The sequence below is a fragment of the Pseudophryne corroboree genome, chromosome 2 (assembly GCF_028390025.1).
Source record: "Pseudophryne corroboree isolate aPseCor3 chromosome 2, aPseCor3.hap2, whole genome shotgun sequence".
NCBI lineage: Eukaryota > Metazoa > Chordata > Amphibia > Anura > Myobatrachidae > Pseudophryne > Pseudophryne corroboree.
The window spans coordinates 58,450,829-58,472,695 of NC_086445.1; the positions used below are offsets into that span (position 1 = coordinate 58,450,829).

Consider the following 21,867-nt stretch of genomic DNA (forward strand, 5'->3'; position numbering starts at 1 on the left):
GGGTACATTTACTAAAGCTTCTAAAACAGAGAATTGATGATGTTGCCCATAGCAACCAATCAGATGCTTTCTATCATTTCTCTATTGCCTTTTAGAAGAGGATAGACAGCATCTTATTGGTTGCTATGGGCAACGTCACCAATTCTCTGTTTTAGAAGCTTTAGTAAACTTACCCCCTAGTCTCAATCTCCATCAATTGGTCGAATTTAGTGAAATTAGCTGTAAAACCAAACAATGACATAATTTCCTCATAAATTCATACACAAAAATTCCTCTCCAATTATTAATGTGTTAGACAGTATATTCAGCCTGGAAACGGAGCTTTGGTAGTTCAAGCTTTTTCCTTTATCTCAAATATTTTTAAAAACAGTATTTCCTTTCCCTATTTCATGGGTCTATGGGGAATATGGATTGTACACGGGGTGTCACCAGACTCGGTGATGCCTCGGGATCTACAGGAAGTAGAGATAAGAAAATAGTCCGCATACAGGATCAATGCGCACATTTGTGACAACATAGGTAAAGATCTGGCTGTTTGGCCCCCAGGAGCTGGGTCACTTCCACCATCAATGCTGCCAGTTAGTACGGGCCAAGTCCTGTTCCGACCATATTTACCAACATGCCTAATAATAATCCTAATAATAAGACACCAGTCCGCTTTATAACATTCCCAACATACAGACAGTATAAAGGGGCAAATCAAGCATTCTAAATAGTGGAAAAGTGGACAATTAGGGAATTTGTCCATAGCGACCAATAAGCTTCTACTTACCATTTATAGAATGTGCTTATAAATGATAACTATAATCTGATTGGTTGATATGGGAAACATCCAATTGTCTACTTCTCAACTCTTTAGAAGTCTTCAATGTAGACCAAGTGCTTGGTAAAAGCTTTTTCCTCTGTATAATATTCCATTTACAGCTTTTCACAAAGGGAAAATAAACTTTTTACAATTTGTGTACTGAACTCAGATGTTTTCATATTTCTTTAGCTACGGACACGCCGTGTCCGTTATGCAAAGCAATCATCTTTATAGCATTCTGCCTCTCTCGGCTATAAAACATATATTAAATAGGAATCTGCTTATGAAAAGGAACAACATTCAATTCTAACTTCACATTCATTCAGCTTTTAAACATTATCAATACAAAATGTGTCCCTACACGTTTTGTGACGTAAGTCAATGATTCTATACACGTTTGCTTTTTTTAAAAATAAAGTAACACAAAAATAAATAAATGGGACAGCAAAAGTCCTACAGGTGTAAAAGACAAGTGGTCAAACGTGGAACTCGGATTGACTTATCCACGTTTCATAAAAATGGAAATCCAGAACAAGAAACATGCATTTGCGTTTTTTCAGACTATCTCTTGCCTGACATTACGGTAAACAATAATGACGTTTCCTATGGGAAAAAAGCCCCACAAAAACATTTAACCTAATGGAATTAAGAGTTCTGCAACCAAGATCCAACGTTCAACACAAAGACGACAACAATAGACAAACCTTTGTAAATGATGTAGGTTATCTTAACCATGCTAACCGTTTCAAAGTTGCGTCTATTTTTTGTTTTGAAAGAACTAAAATCCCATTTGCCAAGGAATTTTGTAACATTTTTTATATATATATATGGAAATCAAGTTCATGTGTGTGTCGTATGGCGAAGAAGATGAAGAGGCTGGATAGAGATATTTTCCGCAGAGCAACCGGAACATCGAGCTCAGTGAGTGCAACACGTGTCCATTCGATTGTTGTGTTGCGTTCCATGCCGAGAGCGTGACGCGGGTCAGGAGCTACGAGTGCAGATGTGAATGGTCTTGAGCGTTAAACTTCTTCTAGGTAAGTAATGCCTTTAAGGATGGAAGGACGGGCATCTACTTACTGTCCATGTAATGGCGGCACCACCAGCAGTTTGAACCTTTTCCCCTTTGAAGACTCAGTATTTTTGCTGTACATTCAGTGAGAACTCACAGACCGCAAGAACCTAATTGCAACAAAACTTTTTTTTTTTTAATTAAAAAAAAAGTTCAAATAAAGAGTTAAGAGAATTCTTCTAAGTTCCTGTTTTATATTAATGTTTGTAGCTAAATTATAATTTCTCTTTTGAAGGAATCCAGATGAAGGGTCCAGATTGTTCTTCAATTACCAGTTTGCATGTGTTATATATGTCATCCAATGTGTCGCCTTGAACAATTGCTGCAAAATATGGAAGTGTGATCACGTTAGTTTGAAATGTGTTACTACTTTGTTTTACATACTTTATTATCGCATGAATTTAAAGCAATTAGCAAATATGTTATGTGTAATGCTAGATGATATTAATTGCTAATCTGTATATTTTACAGCTTATTTATAGACGATTATTACTATGGAGAGGACAAGGAGATTTGCCCGTCTTGTTGCTATACTTTTTGTTTTCTGGCTTAAGCAACATAAAGCTAAAGGTTCTATATGGTTGAGTCACATTATTATCACCACCTCCTACATTTGACGTCAGCAGTACGTAGCCCATGAAGTACGTCACGTGTCGTGCGTTGGCTTGGTGGGTATATAAGGTGTGCGATAGGCCGTCTTCTGCACACATGTCACTTGTTGCTGTCATGGGTAAAAGGGGCGATTTATCTGAGTTGCAAAAAGGGATGATTACCGTCTTTCGGGCCAAGGGTGGCGGTATTTCTGACAGCGCAGTGTGTGAATTGTTCGCGCGCTGCTGTGGTGAAGGTGTATAGTGACTGGACAAATGGCACCACTGCGAATAACTGACGTGGAAACTGCGCAGAACCACGTGCCATCGATGTGAGAGGTGAACGTCGGCTACTAAGGTGCGTGAGGGCCGACCAACCCTAATGAACCTGGGGGCTACCAGACGTGTGTCTAAAATAACGGTTCAGCCAATCTAGCTGCTGTCCGTGCTGCACACGGCGGTTACTCTGGCTCTTAGCCGGTGGTCAATATAATGTGACTCGCCCGTTTGTATCATATTAGTGCTTAGGAACTGAATAACCTGAAGAATTTTTGGCACTGAATGTGTCAAATTTTGACGTAGCACAGGGGGAAAATCTCATTATTTTATGCAAATTTTCCAATTTAGTCAATACACAGATTAGCTCCGATCTATTTAGCAAAAGACGGGGGATTTATTTCTTAAATAATATGCGGCTAATGTGTCACCTGTAAAAAACTCGCCAAATTCCTGTTCTAATTTCAGTGCTCGATCGTAGGTTTTCTTGGCCTGTTCTTCTGTCAGACGTTTGCCGATTTCCCTTTTAGAAATAAAACAAAACAGTGAAATTGTATTTTAGTAACTTTCTAATGATGTCAGTCACTTGTGCAACCATAGAGAAATAACGGTAAGCAAGACGCACATCGCTGCGCACGTAGTAGGTGTGGTGATGGTAATTAGTGGGTAGCATGTAATCCAGGCAGTACAATAATAAAAAATAAGATTTTACTCACCGGTAAATCTATTTCTCGTAGTCCGTAGTGGATGCTGGGAACTCCGTAAGGACCATGGGGAATAGCGGCTCCGCAGGAGACTGGGCACAACTAAAGAAAGCTTTAGGTCACCTGGTGTGCACTGGCTCCTCCCACTATGACCCTCCTCCAAGCCTCAGTTAGGACACTGTGCCCGGACGAGCTGACATAATAAGGAAGGATTTTGAATCCCGGGTAAGACTCTTACCAGCCACACCAATCACACTGTATAACTCGTGATACCATACCCAGTTTAACAGTATGAAAAACAACTGAGCCTCTCAACAGATGGCTCAACAATAACCCTTTAGTTAACAGTAACTATGTACAAGTATTGCAGACAATCCGCACTTGGGACGGGCGCCCAGCATCCACTACGGACTACGAGAAATAGATTTACCGGTGAGTAAAATCTTATTTTCTCTGACGTCCTAGTGGATGCTGGGAACTCCGTAAGGACCATGGGGATTATACCAAAGCTCCCAAACGGGCGGGAGAGTGCGGATGACTCTGCAGCACCGAATGAGAGAACTCAAGGTCCTCCTCAGCCAGGGTATCAAATCTGTAGAATTTTGCAAACGTGTTTGCCCCTGACCAAGTAGCAGCTCGGCAAAGTTGTAAAGCCGAGACCCCTCGGGCAGCCGCCCAAGATGAGCCCACCTTCCTTATGGAATGGGCTTTTACTGATTTAGGATGCGGCAGTCCAGCCACAGAATGCGCCTGCTGAATTGTGCTACAAATCCAGCGAGCAATAGTCTGCTTAGAAGCAGGAGCACCCAGCTTGTTGGGTGCATACAGGATAAATAGCGAGTCAGTCTTCCTGACTCCAGCCGTCCTGGAAACATAAATTTTCAAGGCCCTGACTACGTCCAGCAACTTGGAATCCTCCAAGTCCCTAGTAGCCACAGGCACCACAATAGGTTGGTTCAAGTGAAAAGCTGATACCACCTTAGGGAGAAACTGAGGACGAGTCCTCAATTCTGCCCTATCCATATGGAAAATCAGATAAGGGCTTTTACATGACAAAGCCGCCAATTCTGACACACGCCTGGCCGAAGCCAAGGCCAATAACATGACCACTTTCCACGTGAGATATTTTAGATCCACGGTTTTAAGTGGCTCAAACCAATGTGATTTTAAGAAATTCAACACCACGTTGAGATCCCAAGGTGCCACTGGAGGCACAAACGGGGGCTGAATATGCAGCACTCCCTTCACAAACGTCTGAACTTCAGGCAATGAAGCCAGTTCTTTCTGGAAGAAAATCGACAGAGCCGAGATCTGTACCTTAATGGAGCCTAATTTTAGGCCCATAGTCTCTCCTGTTTGTAGGAAATGCAGAAATCGACCTAGTTGAAATTCCTCTGTTGGGGCCTTTTCGGCCTCACACCAAGCAACATATTTCCGCCATATACGGTGATAATGCTTTGCAGTTACATCTTTCCTGGCTTTAATCAGCGTAGGAATGACTTCCTCCGGAATGCCCTTTTCCTTCAGGATCCGGCGTTCAACTGCCATGCCGTCAAACGCAGCCGCGGTAAGTCTTGGAACAGACAGGGCCCCTGCTGCAGCAGGTCCTGTCTGAGCGGCAGAGGCCATGGGTCCTCTGAGATCATCTCTTGAAGTTCCGGGTACCACGCTCGTCTTGGCCAATCCGGAACCACGAGTATTGTTCTTACTCCTCGTTTTCTTATTATTCTCAGTACCCTTGGTATGAGAGGCAGAGGAGGGAACACATAAACTGACTGGTACACCCACGGTGTCACCAGAGCGTCCACAGCTATCGCCTGAGGGTCCCTTGACCTGGCGCAATATCTCTCTAGTTTTTTGTTTAGGCGGGACGCCATCATGTCCACTTGTGGACGTTCCCATCGATTTACAATCAGCGTGAAGACTTCTGGATGAAGTCCCCACTCTCCCGGGTGGAGGTCGTGCCTGCTGAGAAAGTCTGCTTCCCAGTTGTCCACTCCCGGAATGAACACTGCTGACAGTGCTAGTACGTTATTTTCCGCCCATCGGAGAATCCTTGTGGCTTCTGCCATTGCCATCCTGCTTCTTGTGCCGCCCTGTCGATTTACATGGGCGACTGCCGTGATGTTGTCTGACTGGATCAGTACCGGCTGGTTTTGAAGCAGAGGCCTTGCCTGACTTAGGGCGTTGTAAATGGCCCTTAGTTCCAGAATATTTATGTGTAGGGAAGTCTCCTGACTCGACCATAGTCCTTGGAAGTTTCTTCCCTGTGTGACTGCCCCCCAGCCCCGAAGGCTGGCATCCGTGGTCACCAGGACCCAGTCCTGTATGCCGAATCTGCGGCCCTCTAGAAGATGGGCACTCTGCAGCCACCACAGCAGAGACACCCTGGTTCTTGGAGACAGGGTTATCAGGCGATGCATCTGAAGATGCGATCCGGACCACTGGTCCAACAGGTCCCACTGAAAGATTCTGGCATGGAACCTGCTGAAAGGAATTGCTTCGTAAGAAGCCACCATCTTTCCCAGGACCCGCGTGCAGTGATGCACCGATACCTGTTTCGGTTTCAGGAGGTCTCTGACTAGAGATGACAGCTCCTTGGCTTTCTCCTCCGGGAGAAACACTTTTTTTCTGGACCGTGTCCAGGATCATACCCAGGAACAGTAGACGTGTCGTCGGAACCAGCTGTGATTTTGGAATATTCAGAATCCAACCGTGCTGGTGTAGCACCTCCTGAGATAGTGCTACTCCCACCAACAACTGCTCCTTGGACCTCGCCTTTATTAGGAGATCGTCCAAGTACGGGATAATTAAAACTCCCTTTCTTCGAAGGAGTATCATCATTTCCGCCATTACTTTGGTAAACACCCTCGGTGCCGTGGAGAGTCCAAACGGTAGCGTCTGGAATTGGTAATGGCAATCCTGTACCACAAATCTGAGGTACTCCTAGTGAGGATAGTAAATGGGGACATGCAGGTAAGCATCCTTGATGTCCAGGGATACCATGTAATCCCCCTCGTCCAGGCTTGCAATAACCGCCCTGAGCGATTCCATCTTGAACTTGAATTTTTTTATGTATGTGTTCAAGGATTTCAAATTTAAAATGGGTCTCACCGAACCGTCCGGTTTCGGTACCACAAACAGTGTGGAATAGTAACCCTGTCCTTGTTGAAGTAGGGGCACCTTGACTATCACCTGCTGGGAATACAGCTTGTGAATTGCCTCTAGCACAGCCTCCCTGCCTGAGGGAGTTGTCGGCAAGGCAGATTTTAGGAACCGGTGGGGTGGAGACGCCTCGAATTCCAGTTTGTACCCTTGAGATACTATTTGCAGGATCCAGGGATCCACCTGTGAGCGAGCCCACTGAGCGCTGAAATTTTTGAGGCGGCCCCCCACCGTACCTGGCTCCGCCTGTGGAGCCCCACCGTCATGCGGCGGACTTGGAAGAAGCGGGGGAGGACTTTTGCTCCTGGGAACCTGTGTTTGTTGCAGCCTTTTTCCCCTACCTCTGCCTCTGGACAGAAAGGACCCGCCTTTTCCACGCCTGTTTTTCTGAGTCCGAAAGGACTGTACCTGATAAAACGGCGCCTTTTTAGGCTGTGAGGGAACATGGGGTAAAAATGCTGACTTCCCAGCAGTTGCTGTGGAAACTAGGTCCGAGAGACCATCCCCGAATAACTCCTCACCCTTATAAGGCAAAACTTCCATGTGCCTTTTTGAATCTGCATCCCCTGTCCACTGGCGAGTCCATAAGCCTCTCCTAGCAGAAATGGACAGTGCACTTATTTTAGATGCCAGCCGGCAGATCTCCCTCTGTGCATCTCTCATGTATAAGACTGAGTCTTTTATATGCTCTATGGTTAGCAGAATAGTGTCCCTGTCTAGGGTGTCAATATTTTCTGACAGGGAATCTGACCACGCAGCGGCAGCACTGCACATCCATGCTGACGCAATAGCAGGTCTAAGTATAATGCCTGAGTGTGTATATACAGACTTCAGGATAGCCTCCTGCTTTCTATCAGCAGGTTCCTTGAGGGCGGCCGTATCCGGAGACGGTAGTGCCACCTTTTTAGACAAACGTGTGAGCGCTTTATCCACCCTAGGTGGTGTCTCCCAACGTGACCTATCCTCTGGCGGGAAAGGGAACGCCATTAGTAACTTCTTAGAGATTACCAATCTTTTATCAGGGAAAGCCCACGCTTCTTCACACACTTCATTTAATTCTTCTGATGGGGGAAAGACTACGGGTAGTTTTTTCTCCCCAAACATAATACCCTTTTTAGTGGTACCTGGGTTTATATCAGAAATTTGTAACACCTCTTTCATTGCTATAATCATGCAACGAATGGCCTTAGTGGACATTAGACTAGACTCATCGTCGTCGACACTGGTGTCAGCATCCGTGTCGACATCCGCGTCTGCCATCTGAGGTAGCGGGCGTTTTAGAGCCCCCGAAGGCCTTTGAGAAACCTGGACAGGCACGAGCTGAGAAGCCGGCTGTCCCGCATTTGGCATGTCGTCAAATTTTTTGTGTAAGGAGTCGACGCGTGCACGCAATTCCTTCCATAAGTCCATCCACTCAGGTGTCTGCCCCGCAGGGGGTGACATCCCTTCTATATGCAACTGCTCCGCCTCCACATCATTATCCTCATCAAACATGTCGACACAGCCGTACCGACACACCGCACACACACAGGGAATGCTCTAACAGAGGACAGGACCCACAAAAGCCCTTTGGGGAGACAGAGTGAAAGTATGCCAGCACACACCAGAGCGCTATATAATGCAGGGACTAACTGAATTATGTCCCCTATAGCTGCTGTTATATATACTGCGCCTAAATTTAGTGCCCCCCCTCTCTTTTTTACCCTTTTCTGTAGTGTAGACTGCAGGGGAGAGCCAGGGAGCTTCCTTCCAGCGGAGCTGTGAGGGAGAAATGGCGCCAGTGTGCTGAAGGAGATAGCTCCGCCCCTTTTTCGCAGACTATTCTCCCGCTTTTTTCTGGATTCTGGCAGGGGTAATTATCAAATATATAGCCTCTGGGGCTATATATTGTGGTATTTTTGCCAGCCAAGGTCTTTTTATTGCTGCTCAGGGCGCACCCCCCTAGCGCCCTGCACCCTCAGTGACCGGAGTGTGAAGTGTGTATGAGGAGCAATGGCGCACAGCTGCAGTGCTGTGCGCTACCTTGGTGAAGACAGATGTCTTCTGCCGCCGATTTTCCGGACCTCTTCTTACTTCTGGCTCTGTAAGGGGGACGGCGGCGCGGCTCCGGGACCGAACACCAAGGCCAGTTCCATGCGGTCGGTCCCTCTGGAGCTAATGGTGTCCAGTAGCCTAAGAAGCCCAAGCTAGCTGCAAGCAGGTAGGTTCGCTTCTTCTCCCCTTAGTCCCTCGCTGCAGTGAGCCTGTTGCCAGCAGGTCTCACTGTAAAATAAAAAACCTAAATATACTTTCTTTCTAGAAGCTCAGGAGAGCCCCTAGTGTGCATCCAACCTCGGCCGGGCACAAAATCTAACTGAGGCTTGGAGGAGGGTCATAGTGGGAGGAGCCAGTGCACACCAGGTGACCTAAAGCTTTCTTTAGTTGTGCCCAGTCTCCTGCGGAGCCGCTATTCCCCATGGTCCTTACGGAGTTCCCAGCATCCACTAGGACGTCAGAGAAATCTGGAAAATATCCATAGTTTAAATAACATTCACTTATATCAGGATTAGTGAATATAGGGGGTGATTTATCAAAGCTTTGAGGGCGGGATGTACTAAAGGGAAAATGCGGTAAAACCCCCCGTTTTCGGGGGTTTTACCACATTTTCATATGTGCTAAGACCCGTCCGCCGGGTTTTCGCCGCTGAGGGTATCGCCATCTTTGGATGGCGTTACCCTATAGAAGCCTATGGGCTTCTTATCGCTGGCCGCCGCAACCCGCCACCTCCGCCTCTCCCCTCCCCTGGGCATACCTTCCTCCAGGAAGCCTGGACCCGGAAGCTTCCTCCCCATAGCAACGCAGCCGGAGGTCCTTCTGGCTGCAGGGAAGAGGAGGAGGTGCCCCGACAGCCTGCTGCCTGCTTCCCGGCAGCTGAGGAGAGGGAGAGCCCAGGGAGGTGACAGAGACCCCCTGCACACCACTTCACAGGTATCGCGGGGGACCTCAGTCACCCCATTTCGATGTTGATCACATATGTTAGTACATATGCGATCAACATGGCGGCGATGTATGTTAATACATCCCGTCCTGAGAGAGATAAAGTAAAGAGGGATAAAGGGGTCTATTCATGAAGCAGTGAAAACAGTGGAGAAACAGACCAGTGGAGAAGTTGCCCATGGCAACCAATCACCATCTTCCTTACATTTTATAGAATGTACTTGATAAAGGCTTCCTTCAAAGCTGATTGGTTGCCGTGGGCAACTTCTCCACTGGTCCTTTTCACTGCTTCATGAATAGACCCCAAAGTACCAGCCAGTCAGCTCCTGCCACATTACAGGCTGTGTTAAAAAAATGACAGTAGGAGCTGATTGGTTGGCACCTCTCTCCACTTTCTCCAAGCTGTGATACATCTCCCACATAGTATTGACCCAGCACACAGAAAAATAGAATGGCGGTATGAATGTTTAAATAGACAAAAAAGATGCAGATTAATTAATGATGCACATGTGCTGTGTTTTATCAGCCAAAATAAAGTGCCAGCTCTCTGCCCAGGCTGCACTACAGCATACATATAATGATCAGAATTACAGATCGCCAGATGGCCCCCTGTGCCTAAGGGCACCAGATCCTGTGACGCCAGGATCTGGTGCCCTTAGGCACCAGATCCTGGCCCAATGCCACGCAGCGAAACACCAAATGGATTATGGTTTGGGCTAATGTTTAGGTATATTTATTGCTTGTAGTGGAGAAAGTTTTACGGAGTCAGATAATGTCAGGGATAAAACAAGTGGCTTAAACTGGAGAATTAATATATTTCCATTGACAAGTTCTTAATACCATGACCGAGCAGAGGTGGAACTACCACTGGTGGAGCCGGTGCATTACCCCGGGGGCCCCTGTGGACTAAGGGGTCCACTGCAGCCCAGACCAGCAATGAATTATCCATTTTGAGCAATGTGAAATTTAATTTTTTTACTAAAATTAGAGGAAACGTGTGTTCCTGTTGTAGGTTAGAAGGCCGCATATGGGCCCCTAGAGTTGTCAGATTGTCCATCTTGGTAAATGTATCTCATTGAAAGCAGATATTTCTATCTTTGAAGGACATGGAAGTTCTGCTAGTTCGTGTCACACCATATTCCATTACTAGTAAGTCACAGTGATTCCCTGGAAAATCCTACAAGTCATACAGCTCAACCAAGATCGGTCATGGGAAGGGCGTCTACTGTGCTATTGTGGAAGTAGTATTGGCAAGATTAACAAGGGAAGGCTCCAGACAACTGAACTCCCCCTGACACTCTCTCAGCTTGTGTATTACTATCAATATCTCGCCATATATTGGCCGTTGATGGTACATGAGTTTGATTAGAGAGAGGTGAAAGGTGAATGGGGGTGGGGGACTATTCCTGGATTCTCAAGTCTCCTCTGCTGCCTATTGCATGTTTCCTACTATACAGTAATTAGTCCCTCCCACATGGTTCCTCTGGCTCCTCCCATGATTCATGGCTGTTGCACAAACAAATCTAACATTCCATTTCCCCTATATCACCCCATCCCATTCATGCACAATACTCACATTAATGACTCCACGGATTTGGGTTTAATGAAGATCGCTATAGGGTAAAGTTGTGCTACTTGTAGTCGCTTGATAGCGTTTCCTGATACGTCTAGAATACAGTGCTTCCCCTGTTGCCCGGAAACAAACAAATATTAGAGTGCAACATAGAAAGGGGGGATAATATGTAAATAGGTTTGGGGGGTGTGTCCTAGCTCAACTCTAAACAGTATTTGGATGCCACATATACGGAAGCATTGCATTTGCTGCTCATAATACTGATTGACGTCTATAATATGTGTACATCTCATACATTATATAAATATTATATTTCTTAATCAGAAACTGATAGTCGGAAAGTACCTCAAACAACAAACAAACTGAAAAAAAAGTGATTGTTTTTACCGTCGCATATGCACAAAATCTGCACTGCGCAGCGAATGAATAACGATTGCAGACAGAAAGGATTCATACATACTGTAAAGTGAGTGACAGGTAGACAGCATTTGGGGTAGATAATGGGAAGGGGGGGCTAGAAAAATGCAGGCGTGTCGGGAACGTTTTCTGGGAGATCCAAAGTCAGCCACTCCGAATTTGGTGGGGGGGCTTGAGTGGGTAGCCTATGTCCCGAGGAGGGGATGTTGTAATGCACCCTGAGCCTGCAGAGGTCCGATGTTTCTCCTCCATCGAAGGCAGAGATGCTGTAATGATCTTTTCCGATGCATGCCGCTTAGTCCCGCCTACCATGATCGGCCTGCCGCTTTCCCTGATTGGCCTGTCACATCCACATGCCTCACAGTAGTGATGCCCAATGACAGACCAAACCATCAATGGTTTTCTGTCATCAGTGTACAGTAACGGGTCTATTGACAATGACTAATTCAATATTCATCCTTATTGCACTCATGCAATAACATGTACAGGCCTACGTGTATACTCAGAAGAACAGAACAGGGGCCACGAAAGGATGGACTGAATTGCCACCTTTACCCCCTTTTCACTATGAGGCTCAGTAGTGTTATGTACTCCCCCCGTAAATTAGAGTATCGGGTACTACTTTAATAGCCATTATCGTGATTATAATAATAGGATTTTGATAACCTACCGGTAAATCCTTTTCTCCTAGTCCGTAGAGGATGCTGGGGACGACATCAAGATCATGGGGTATAGACGGGATCCACAGGAGACATGGGCACTCTAAAGACTTTTCATTGGGTGTGAACTGGCTCCTCCCTCTACGTCCCTCCTCCAGACCTCAGTTGTAGGAACTGTGCACAGCGTTTATTCAGTGAAGACGGAGAGGGGGCATGCCAGCGGCTCACAGAGCGCTGGTCATGCCCCCTTTAGTGATGAAAAACGGGGGCGTGACTCGCGATCGCGGCAGTGCCGCGAGGCCACGCCCCCTTATGGTTAGGCCACGCCCCCGCGCGCAGGAGTCCCTCTTTAAGCAGACAGAATGTTGGGAGGTATGTGGTGGTATATTTAGAATGGAGTCAGTTGGGGTCATACGTATCTAAGCTAAGAAGATTTCCCCCTGCTATGTAATGTAACTGTGATGTTGGCGTGCAGCACTGCTGTGTAATGTAACTGTGATGTCGGCGTGCAGCACTGCTGTGTAATGTAACTGTGATGTCGGCGTGCAGCACTGCTGTGTAATGTAACTGTGATGTTGGCGTGCAGCACTGCTGTGTAATGTAACTGTGATGTCGGCATGCAGCACTACTGTGTAATGTAACTGTGATGTCGGCGTGCAGCACTGCTGTGTAATGTAACTGTGATGTCGGCATGCAGCACTGCTATGTAATGTAACTGTGATGTTGGCGTGCAGCACTGCTGTGTAATGTAACTGTGATGTCGGCATGCAGCACTACTGTGTAATGTAACTGTGATGTCGGCGTGCAGCACTGCTGTGTAATGTAACTGTGATGTCGGCATGCAGCACTGCTGTGTAATGTAACTGTGATGTCGGCGTGTAGCCCTGCTGTGTAATGTATGTGTGATGTCGGTGTGTAGCCCTGCTGTGTAATGTATGTGTGATGTCAGCGTGTAGCACTGCTGTGTAATGTAGGTGTGATGTCGGCGTGTAGCCCCGCTGTGTAATGTAGGTGTGATGTCGGCGTGTAGCACTGATGTGTAATGTAGGTGTGCTGTCGGTGTGTAGCACTGCTGGGTAATGTAGGTGTGTTTCCGGCGTGTAGCACTGCTGGGTAATGTAGATGTGATGTCGGCGTGTAACCCTGCTGGGTAATGTAGGTGTGATGTCGGCGTGTAGCACTGCTGTGTAATGTATATGTGATGTCGGCGTGTAGCACTGCCGGGTAATGTAGCTGTGATGTCGGCATGTACCATGTACTACGCTTTCTACTTAAGTTTTTATCAGTCACAGGACACACCCCTGAGTGACAGTAGATACACCCAAACGTGGAGATAGACACGCCCCCTCAATGGCACAGGCATTAGAATGCAATCTATAATCTCCATGAAACTACTTTTCAAAAGTAGGCAAGTATGTCTTGGTGTCCCGGTAGCGCCACCACATTACAACTCTGTGTCCCTAAAATGGCTTCCTCCGGGGAGGAACTCCCTGCCTCAGACATGCCTCACACTTGTACAGCACTCATAGACACACTGGGACTTATTTGGGGACAGACCCACAGTAAAATCTGTCAGAGGGACACAGTGTAGGAGCAGCCAGCTCACAACCCCAGCGCCTGTATTTAATGTTTGTGAACACAGAATGCCCACTGACATGCAGCGCTTTTTACACAGTAAAACACATTTGTAAAGCACCCAAATCGCTTTGTGACCCCCTTATTTACACCCTGAATACTTGTAGTCAGAAGTGGAGGAGGACCAGCTATATCTCTGCAGCCTGAGGAGAGAGAGAGAGAAAATGGCACTGAGCAGTGTGCTGGCTGCCTGAGGAAGAAGCTCCGCCCTTTTTACCTCAGAGACTGTTTGTAATATTTATACTGGCGGGGGTAGGGCTGTGCCTGGGCATCTTATGCCCCCTATTAGCCAGTTTATAGAGGTATTTTGCTGCCCAGGGCGCCCCCCCTCCCCGCGCCCTGCACCCTGCAGTGCCTGTGTGTGTGTGGGCAGGAATGGCGCGCTGCGCTCCCGCCAGCCGCGTCGTACCTCAGCCGTCACTTACTTGATTGAAGTTCAATCTTCTCATACTCACCTGTCTTCTGACTTCTGGCTCTGTGAGGGGGTGACGGCGCGCTGTGGGAGTGAGCATCTAGACACGGCTAGCGTTCAGTTCCCTTCAGGAGCTAATGGTGTCTTGTCAGCCAGAAGCAGAGCCATGAAACTCTGAGGAAGTTGGTTCTGCTTCTGCCCCCTCAGTCCCTCGAAGCAGGGAGTCTGATGCCAGCAGATCTCCCTGAAAATAAAAAACCTAACATAAGTCTTTCCAGAGAAATTCAGTAGAGCTCCTCAGAGTGCATCCAGTCGACCTGGGCACATTTCTAAAACTGAGGTATGGAGGAGGGGCATAGAGGGAGGAGCCAGTTCACACCCAATGAAAAGTCTTTAGAGTGCCCATGTCTCCTGCGGATCCCGTCTATACCCCATGGTCTTGATGTCGTCCCCAGCATCCTCTAGGACGTATGAGAAATAATATTTCTATCAGTATCAAAAGAGAGGGCCGAACTTCCTTGGGGAGAGATCATCATTTCAGTGGAATATTTTATTAATTTATCATTTCCGAAGGCCTGAACAGATGTTTCCATCAGGTAGTAGAAATATTCATCTTAGCATTAGTAAGCAAGGCATGAACTTACCCTTTCCGCCACAAACTTTACAGATTGTACACTAGTTCCATACAAATTGTCATTGTATTGCCCGGCCTCTATGAATTTGTGCTCCTGAATGTCCTTTTCCATCTGTTCCCTAGATATGACAAAATGGTAATCTCTGCCGTCCACTTCGTAATCTCTCTTTGGTCTTGTTGTATCTGTATGGGATGACAGCGTCAATCAAACACGAGGACATTTGTCCACGAAAACTCCACGACGATGATCGTTACATAACGTGGATATAAACAAAGAAAAATATATATTTCAAGTGAATGTTAACACTAAAAGTGTAAAATGCACAGAACTTTTTTCCAGACCTCAGAACGTTTTCCTTGGAATGTAGCATCCAAGGAACATTGTATAATCTAATTGTGAGATAGGTTTTGCTGGTGTATGAGCCATTTTTTGCAGCTTTGTCCATATGAAAATTACTTTGAAATGGGGGGAGCGGCTTTCGGCGCACTACATTTTTTTTTAAATACAAAAAATGAATACATGGAGACATACGCATCAGGGGGGCGCTTTTCTGATACACTCATCGCATTCTACTTACTTCCATATGTACTGTACATATGAGAAGACGCTGAAGCGTGCAGAACATCCATAGTACTGACAGTGGAATCCTGTCCCACGAAATGGGTCTACAGGCAGAGCCATCATCATTCATTTATGGACTTGCACAGTGTCGGACTGGGGCATAAAGCGCCCACCAGGGAATGCAGTGGTTGGGGCCCAAGCTTAAGGGGTGTGACCAGCCCATAGGGAACTGGCCAACCACTGTAGAGGACATGCAAAGAACTGGGCCCCTTTATAAAGGCGGGGACAGGGATTTGTCAGGACCACCCATTGTGATTGGCAGGATGTCTAACCTTGGTATAGTATCCATAAAAACAAACCAAAGATGATCCTGCTCCAACAGGTTACTGACCCCTAGAGGAGGAGGTGGGGCCCTCAAGCTGTAGGGCCCACTGGGGATTTCCCCTGAACACCTGTGGGCCAGTCCCATGCTAGGTGCATAAAATCAATCACAAACAGACGCCCTGTCTCTGCCCGAATGTTACAATCACGTATGTATACCGAATCACCCGGCCTCAGCATCGCCACCCAGTTACCACCCAGAAACACCAATTTCACGGGTGGTGTGGTTTGTCAACAGAGAGATCTATCTGTTTGCAGGAGTGACCTACGTCTGATCCGGCGCATGCGAACCGTACAATTTCTTTTTCATGCACATTATACTGAATCCCACATGCATCCACCGCTTTCCCACTTGCGTCCGTCACAGATCAGAGCGTTAAACCATTCATATGGGTCAAAAAGCCTGTAACCTGTCAGCAGCAGCAGCATTACAAAGGTTACATGGCTAAGCCATCCCTCAGCCAATCAAAGCATTAGAACACTTGCAAATCGCAGCCATTCCGACCATTTAGTGCCCTGCGAGTTTTCAGGCACCGGCGTGATCTCTGCGATGTAGTCGCTAGATTTAGGGCAGCAGTCATTTATAAGGCAGCTTGCTGTGTCTCTTGACCTGGTTCCTGTTGTATCCACAAGACATACAGTACCAAGCAGAGGGATACAGCTCTCTGTTCCATACAACAGAACCCATCAGGTATTTCACTGTGTCCCAGCACTTGGCAATCTACTAACCATTAGTGATGGGGAGAAAGTGTTCCGTTCATGTCTTGTTTTTAACCACATGCAAGCAGAACAATCAATACAATTTTTTGTAAATCATATTATTAGTAATTGAAGAATAAGCATTAAAATTACAAAACTGAGCGTCCATTTCATTTAAAGTTGTCAAGTCAGAGAGTTATGGCGGATCACTGGGTGTTAATATGTATTGGGCTTTGATTCTTCTGCACAAAACTAACTTATAATGAATTATAAATCTAGTAAATCACAAACCAGAGATCTTACACTTTGCTCATTGACAGTATTCCTTAGTGTCTGTGGTCTGTTTCCATAGCGTTCTATGTGAATCAGCGTAAAGCAAGTATCCAATCCATAACGTGTCTGTTTTTTCATTATGATGAAAGTAATTTGTACTTACGTGGAACACAGGAGCCAAATTTTTCAGGGAATTCAGATATCAAGTCATCATTGATTCGGTCTTTCATGGGACCAAGAATAATGACCGGCCTGGTGTAATTAACTGCAGAGAAGACAAGTAATTCATTGTAGCATAAGTTATAATAAATGAAACGCTGGATAATTGCACAAGCAACTCATTAATCCAATTGTACAAACTTGCATACTTTTTGATGCTCCCTTCCAAGAGATTGCAGTAGATGTGGAGGGTGGTGGGGTTTACAAGGTGCTGCCACTATATATCTCTGCCACTAACTCTCTGTATTATAAATTGCTTTGGCTCTATGTAAATTGCCTCATGTCTTTCATAGCCAATGTACTGACAGCTGACAGTTTAAATAGTGACACGGGTTGTTTCTTGGAAACACACTGAGCATAGTGTTAGTTCTAGGGGCGGGCACGCAGGGCAACTGCCCGGGGCACTGCAAACTGAGGGCACGTCCGCAGTTGCCCCACCAGCACCTGCCGCCCGCCAGCCATAGGAAACGTTTACCCTGCGCTCCCCAAGGTCTAGAACCAGCCCTGACTGAACATGCTCTTGCCAGTACATAGGCTGTTCCCGGTCTCATTAACATATATATGAATGTTCAGAATTGGTCAGATGTTGGCATGTTAAAGGATAAATAGAGAAGAGTACATAGCTCTAACACAGTGGTTTCCACACTCAATCCTCAAGGACCCACAACAGTTCTTGTTTTCCGGATCACCTAGCAGAAGCACATGTGTAATCATTACTCACTGACACATTTTAAAAGAACCACAGACGGAGCTAATTATTGCACTTGTGATTCTGTGAGGAGACCTGGAAAACGCACAGCCGGCCTTAGGCATAGGCAAACTAGGCAAATGCCTAGGACATTTGGTATGCTTAGGGGCACCAGCAGCTTCTGCTGATTAAAATGATATGCGGCATGCCTATATTCTGTGTGTGACTGCAGCTGTATCTGCATACGAAATGCTACGTTGCAGTGTATTCCTGGAAATCACTGTAATGTAGCATTTCATATGCAGATACAGCCGCAGTCGCACACAGAATATAGGCATGCTGCATATCAATTTAATCAGCAGAAGCTGCTCGTGCATCCTAGCCACATAGTAATGCAAATAATATGATGTATTTCCATAAATAAAAGGCGCCCAACGTTAGCAGAGCTGCCAGCTGACTCATGCCGGCCATCTCCTGCAGAACTAGCGGCGGTGCTAGGGGGCACCAGCCAAAACCTTGCCTAGGGCATCATACTGGTTAGGGCCGGCTCTGGGAAAACGTGAACTGTTGGGGGTTCTAGAGGACCTGCAGAGCACATGAACTTAGCCTTGGAAATATATACATTGGAGAGAGATAAAATATCAACCAATCAGCTCCTAACTGTTTGAAAAATGACAGGAGTTGATTGGCTGCCACTTTTTCTCTTTTTAATTTATCTCTCCCAAATGTTTAGTACATCTGCCTTACAGACACATAGAGGCAGATGTACTAAGACTTTGCAAGTTGTGTACTTTGTGTAGGCAACAGGCAATATGACAAGAGTACAATCCATGCCTTTACATAGATCCGTCACATGGACACAAGCGCGAGCTGAAACTTACTCTCCTGTCTGGTAACTGGCTCATACGACAGAATACAATCCTCTTGTCCTCCTAGTAAGGAAAGAAAAATAAATTAAAAGTCATTAAACACTGGAATAAAGACTAAGACGCGTGATCATCCCTGCGGAGAAAGAGATGCGCTCGTCCTGTGGGGCTGAATTATTATAGCGTTGAATTATTTATCATGTTACATAATGTTGCCAGAATCTCTGTAAATTTATAATCATACTGATTCCTCAGAGTGTGCGAAACGGTTTCGCTGCCCAACCAATCAATGGAATATAAAACAGTAGGAATCCTCCCCCTGGGAAACTTTTCTTTTTGATCCTACTTTTGCGATAAGGAAAAATGAGAACAAAACAACGAAAGTTAAGATGAACAGAAAAAGGATTTTTCATTACATTGTTTTCACATCTAGTAATATCTTACCTTAGTCAGAACAGCTGTTTACACCAAAATAATAAGAACAATTATAATATTATTTTTATTTATACAGCGCCACAAATTAGCGCTTTACAGGGAATATCTGCCATTCACATCAGACCCTGACCCGCTAGAATCTTATACATTTCCTAAGGGTGTGGATCGTAGGGTGGACAGTAACTAGGTCGACAGTCATTAGGCCGACCACTATTGGTCAACAGTAACTAGGTCGACAGTCATTAGGCCGACCACTATTGGTCGACAGTGACTAGGTCAACACCTGAAATAGGTCGACACAGGCATTAGGTTGAAATGGAATAGGTGGACATGAGGTGTTTTTTTTTTTAAATTGTGCAATTTTCTTCGTAAAGTGACCGGGAGCACCGTATCCCCTCACATGGCGAGGTTACTATTCCCAATTGTAGTCCATGTGGATCGGAAAGTATTAAAAAGTTCAATTTTTTTTTTTTACATTTGAAAAACTCAGGTCGACCTTTTTATGTTACCTATTACTTTGCCATGTTGACCTATTGACCATGTCAATCTAATGAGTGCCGACCTACGTGCTGTCGACTTAAAGACTGGATCCCTTTCCTAACACGCATGCACACACACTAGAGTATGGGGGTCATTCCGAGTTGTTCGCTCTGTAAAAATCTTCGCATCGCAGCAATTTTCCGCTTAATGCGCATGCGCAATGTCCGCACTGCGACTGCGTCAAGTAAATTTGCTATGCACTTAGGAATTTTACACACGGCATTTTCATCGTTCTGGCGATCGTAATGTGATTGACAGGAAATGGGTGTTACTGGGCGGAAACAGGCCGTTTTATGGGCGTGTGGGAAAAAACGCTACAGTTTCCGGAAAAAACGCAGGAGTGGCCGGAGAAACGGGGGAGTGTCTGGGCGAACGCTGGGTGTGTTTGTGACGTCAAACCAGGAACGACAAGCAGTGAAATGATCGCAGATGCCGAGTAAGTCTGAAGCTACTCAGAAACTGCTACGAGGTGTGTAATCGCAATATTGCGAATACATCGTTCGCAATTTTAAGGTGCTAAGATTCACTCCCAGTAGGCGGCGGCTTAGCATGAGCAAATCTGCTAAAATTCACTTGCGAGCGAACAACTCGGAATGACCCCCTATATTTCAGTCAGCAGCCTAGTAATAAAAATAAGGTGAATTTCTGGTGAATTAAACCTCAGGGCCAGATTTATCAATTCTTGGAGAGTGATAAAGTGGAGAGAGCTAAAGTACCAGCCAACCAACTCCTGTCATTTTTCAAAGACAGCCTGTAACATGGCAGTTAGGAGCTGGTTGGCTGGTACTTTATCTCTCTCAGAGCCTTGATAAATCTGGCCCACAGTCTTTAGTGGGCCTCGTTTCCTGTGGTGCAGGGAAAAGGGGTCTGTGGTGACATCACGCACCTTGCACAGACTGCTAGCTGCAGATAACAGCTGAAGACTGAACTCTGCTCGACTGACACAGCAACTGGCAGGGCATGCTGGTACTTTTAGTTCAACAACACCTGCAGCACGTTGTAGTTTATTACGCAGATCTTACGTGGAAAGGGTGAAAGATACGGAAAAGGAAAGACTCTCGGATTTACGCAAGTTGCTGTCCACGTTTTCTTTTTTTTTTATATATTCTTATATTATTAAAATTGGACGTGACCCTACTCTTACAACCGCAGTGTATAATTATCTCTCCCGTGACTTAAATTGTAAAAATTGCTGCGGGAGAAACTGGAATGTCCTTGTCCTGACATCATTTCATATGGTACAATATTTCCTCCAGCCCAGAAACCCTTTTATTTAGATTGCGGGATATTAATTTGCCATCAAAACTGTTTACAAGGACAAAAGTCTGAACGGGGAAAATAATCCCTTTATTTAATAACTTTTGTGTGTCTCTACATGTCCAGTAAGACATGTAGGCACAAGCTACGATTATACAGCATAGAGAATCTTATTCTCTCCGCATATTTTCATGTAATAATTCCATTTGAGCTGGATAGGGCTCCTCCACTCAATCTAAGAATGACATATGGGGGGTCATTCCGAGTTGTTCGCTCGGTAATTGTCTTCGCATCGCAGCGATTTTCCGCTAACTGCGCATGCGCAATGTTCGCACTGCGACTGCGCCAAGTAAATTTGCTATGCAGTTAGGTATTTTACTCACGGCATTACGAGGTTTTTTCTTCGTTCTGGTGATTGTAATGTGATTGACAGGAAGTGGGTGTTTCTGGGCGGAAATAGGCCGTTTTATGGGAGTGTTTGAAAAAACGCTACCGTTTCTGGGAAAAACGCGGGAGTGGCTGGAGAAACGGAGGAGTGTCTGGGCGAACGCTGGGTGTGTTTGTGACGTCAAACCAGGAACGACAAGCACTGAACTGATCGCACTGGAAGAGTAAGTCTCGAGCTACTCAGAAACTGCACAGAGAAGTCTTTTCGCAATATTGCGAATCTTTCGTTCGCAATTTTGATAAGCTAAGATTCACTCCCAGTAGGCGGCGGCTTAGCGTATGCAAAGCTGCTAAAAGCAGCTTGCGAGCGAACAACTCGGAATGAGGGCCATGGTTCATAAACTCAGAGCGATCAGTATCTATAGCGATCAAATTACATGAAACATAGCAGAACACTTGGCTCTACCTTTATTGTCGGAGCTATGAAGACCCTTCACATTTTGACCCCCGTAAATCATAATTTCCTATCGACGCATATCGTAGCAATAAATAATTTTTGGGCCATTTTTTTTCCGCTAACTTCTCGACAGGTCTCTTGGTAGCTCTGGGAATGGGTCATTGTCTGGTTAACTCCTATAAGCA

The 21,867-nt window shown here is 45.8% G+C and overlaps 1 protein-coding gene across 1 annotated transcript in view; it reads right to left on the reverse strand.

Annotated features, from left to right (window-relative positions):
- Window positions 1-322: 322 nt before the first annotated feature.
- Window positions 323-21,867, reverse strand: part of DLG2 (discs large MAGUK scaffold protein 2) — a 1,975,700-nt gene continuing 1,954,155 nt past the window's right edge. The window contains exons 18-23 of the mRNA XM_063950647.1: window positions 18,622-18,672; window positions 16,997-17,098; window positions 14,929-15,101; window positions 11,165-11,274; window positions 3,175-3,266; window positions 323-2,199 (exon numbers count right to left, since the gene is read on the reverse strand). Of these exons, the coding sequence (XP_063806717.1) occupies window positions 2,093-2,199; window positions 3,175-3,266; window positions 11,165-11,274; window positions 14,929-15,101; window positions 16,997-17,098; window positions 18,622-18,672 (635 nt within the window). The 3' untranslated portion in view covers window positions 323-2,092. The remainder of the gene's footprint in view (window positions 2,200-3,174; window positions 3,267-11,164; window positions 11,275-14,928; window positions 15,102-16,996; window positions 17,099-18,621; window positions 18,673-21,867) is intronic.